The sequence below is a fragment of the Gaeumannomyces tritici genome, assembly GCF_000145635.1.
Source record: "Gaeumannomyces tritici R3-111a-1 unplaced genomic scaffold supercont2.279, whole genome shotgun sequence".
Taxonomy (NCBI): Eukaryota; Fungi; Ascomycota; class Sordariomycetes; order Magnaporthales; family Magnaporthaceae; genus Gaeumannomyces; species Gaeumannomyces tritici.
Window position 1 is genome coordinate 1 of NW_008804823.1, and position 2058 is coordinate 2058.

The 2058-nt window shown below is 57.1% G+C and overlaps 1 protein-coding gene across 1 annotated transcript; it reads left to right on the top strand.

Annotated features, from left to right (window-relative positions):
* Positions 1-43: 43 nt before the first annotated feature.
* GGTG_14347 (hypothetical protein) lies at positions 44-1658 on the top strand (the record flags this gene model as incomplete). Its single annotated transcript, XM_009232274.1, has 5 exons — positions 44-243; positions 346-516; positions 626-1018; positions 1255-1414; positions 1512-1658. 5 exons carry the CDS (start codon positions 44-46, stop codon positions 1656-1658), a joined length of 1071 nt encoding a protein of 356 aa, XP_009230538.1.
* Between the last annotated feature and the right edge of the window lie 400 nt (positions 1659-2058).

Genomic DNA, 2058 nt, shown 5'->3' on the forward strand with positions numbered 1-2058 from the left:
ACACTGCCGGACGACGAGAGCACCAGCGAGCTCGAACCGGCGGATGCCGAGCCACGCTTTTAGCCCTAGAGCCCATGCAGCGCCACCTCCGGTCGTAGGGTTGATCTACAACAGAGGTCCGGCAGCTGCCACTTCTTTCGACATCGTGATCACCGCGGCGACAGCGTTCAGACAAGTGACCCAGAACACCGCCATCCTCTCGTTCTGGACGACGGAGGAGAGCAGAATGAGGATTGTTCTGTTGTGCCGCCGCAAGCGCAGGAGAGTCGGGCAGGCATGCCAAGTTTGTCGGGCGATGAGAGCGGCAACGAAAGTGAGCTGGCCAATACCGAGCCATCTATGCAGCCGTCCACCAGCCAGGAGCAAGTTAACCTTTAGCACAACATCGGTCGTCATCGACGTCGACGTCGTTGCGATACCGACGAGGAGGAGGACTATTCTCCCATTGCGGGAAGTGACGCCAAGCAAGGCAAGGATGAGGATGTCGTCCGGCCGCCACGAGGGAAGCGCCGCAGGGTAAACACTTCGGCCCCTACAACCCGCAGAATAGCGCCCAAGCGGCAAACACGTTTGCGTTGCACCGACTCCCCATCACTACAGGCTCAACGACCACCGCTAACCCAAGGTCCAAAACGCCGCCAGAGTCAGCGCAGCATTTCCAAGCTGCGATTTTCAAGGGGGTCCGCTTTGGAAGGGAGACAATCGAGGCCGCTTTCGCAAGCTTTGAGGAATGGCCACTTGAAGCGGTCCTCAAGCTCGTTTGGGTGGACGGTGCAGCGACTTTTCAGGTGGAGTTCACGTGGAATCCCCGTACGAATCATGGACGCAATGACCGCGCACCGGAAATCCCGCGGTGCAAGTCACTGGCAGGGAAGACTTCCTCGACGGGGCGCGCTCTCCCTTCAAGAGTTGCCTCTACGGCTGAGGAGGTTCAAGGCGACGAGTATTTTGAGATGGAGGATATTCGGGACTGGAGACAGGGAGAAGAGGGGCGGGAGTACCTGGTCAAGTGGGCAGGGTATGGGCACAACAAGCACAATACTTGGGAACCCGCTGCGCATCTCGAACAATGTCCTGAGATTCTGCAGCAGTTCCAAAAGAAGGGATTCCCTATAACCTCTTGAATGTGAATTTGAGGCTGAATTTAGGGATGGTTGAGGTGATGTGGACCTGGGTATGTCAAATCGCTAGCGAACAGAGCAGATATTCATCTATACTTCATGTGATATTCACACAGGAGGGCCATTTTGTGAGCGCGGAGGAGATGCATTGTGCAGAAGATGGTCTGGAGCACGCCGCATCGGGCCCACACTCTCTAAAGCGGAGCGTGGGGTGGAAAAGACATGCTTGCTCCTTGGCTGGTCACTCCATCTGGTGCGTAGAAGACCTCGCTGATGTTCCCGATATGTCCGTGGTGCGCTGGGTTCATGAGTACCGTTGAACGACTTTTTCGCCGTTCGTCTCACAAATGAAGAGGAAGTACAGAATACTTTACTGCCATTCGTCAATAGCACCGTAGCACCGCCACAGCTCTCTGCCGCTACCTGGGATCGGCGGGCAGCGGGAACAGCGGGATGACCCCGATGGCCTCCCCGGAGGCGGCGGAGGCGGCCCCCTACGCGCTCAGGCGCTCAGGCGCTCAGCAGAGTCATATCTAGTGCGGACAGCCCATTCCTCGTCCGCAGGATCCAACGAGCCCGGAAAGTGCGGGAAAGGCGGAAATAACTGGTTGTGTGTGGCGGGCTTTCTTCTTTGCCCTGTCAGCAAGTCTCGCCGAGCCGAATCTGCAGGGTGACGACGGATAGCATAGGTTCAGTTGACCCATCCACACACTGTACCCATGCACAGTTCCTTCGAGGGAACATGCGGTAGCTGACAAGGCGGGTATTCGGGAGCGCGGCCCACTTACATGTTGGGGCCTCCATGCAACAGCCGCGCTCAGGCCAGTATTGGGCCAGTATTGACAAGATGTTAGCGACCGATCAGCCGGCAAGCTTCATTGTCCAAACCAACCTCGCGGATCGTACCGTCATCTTTACGTATCTTTACGTCAGTGGC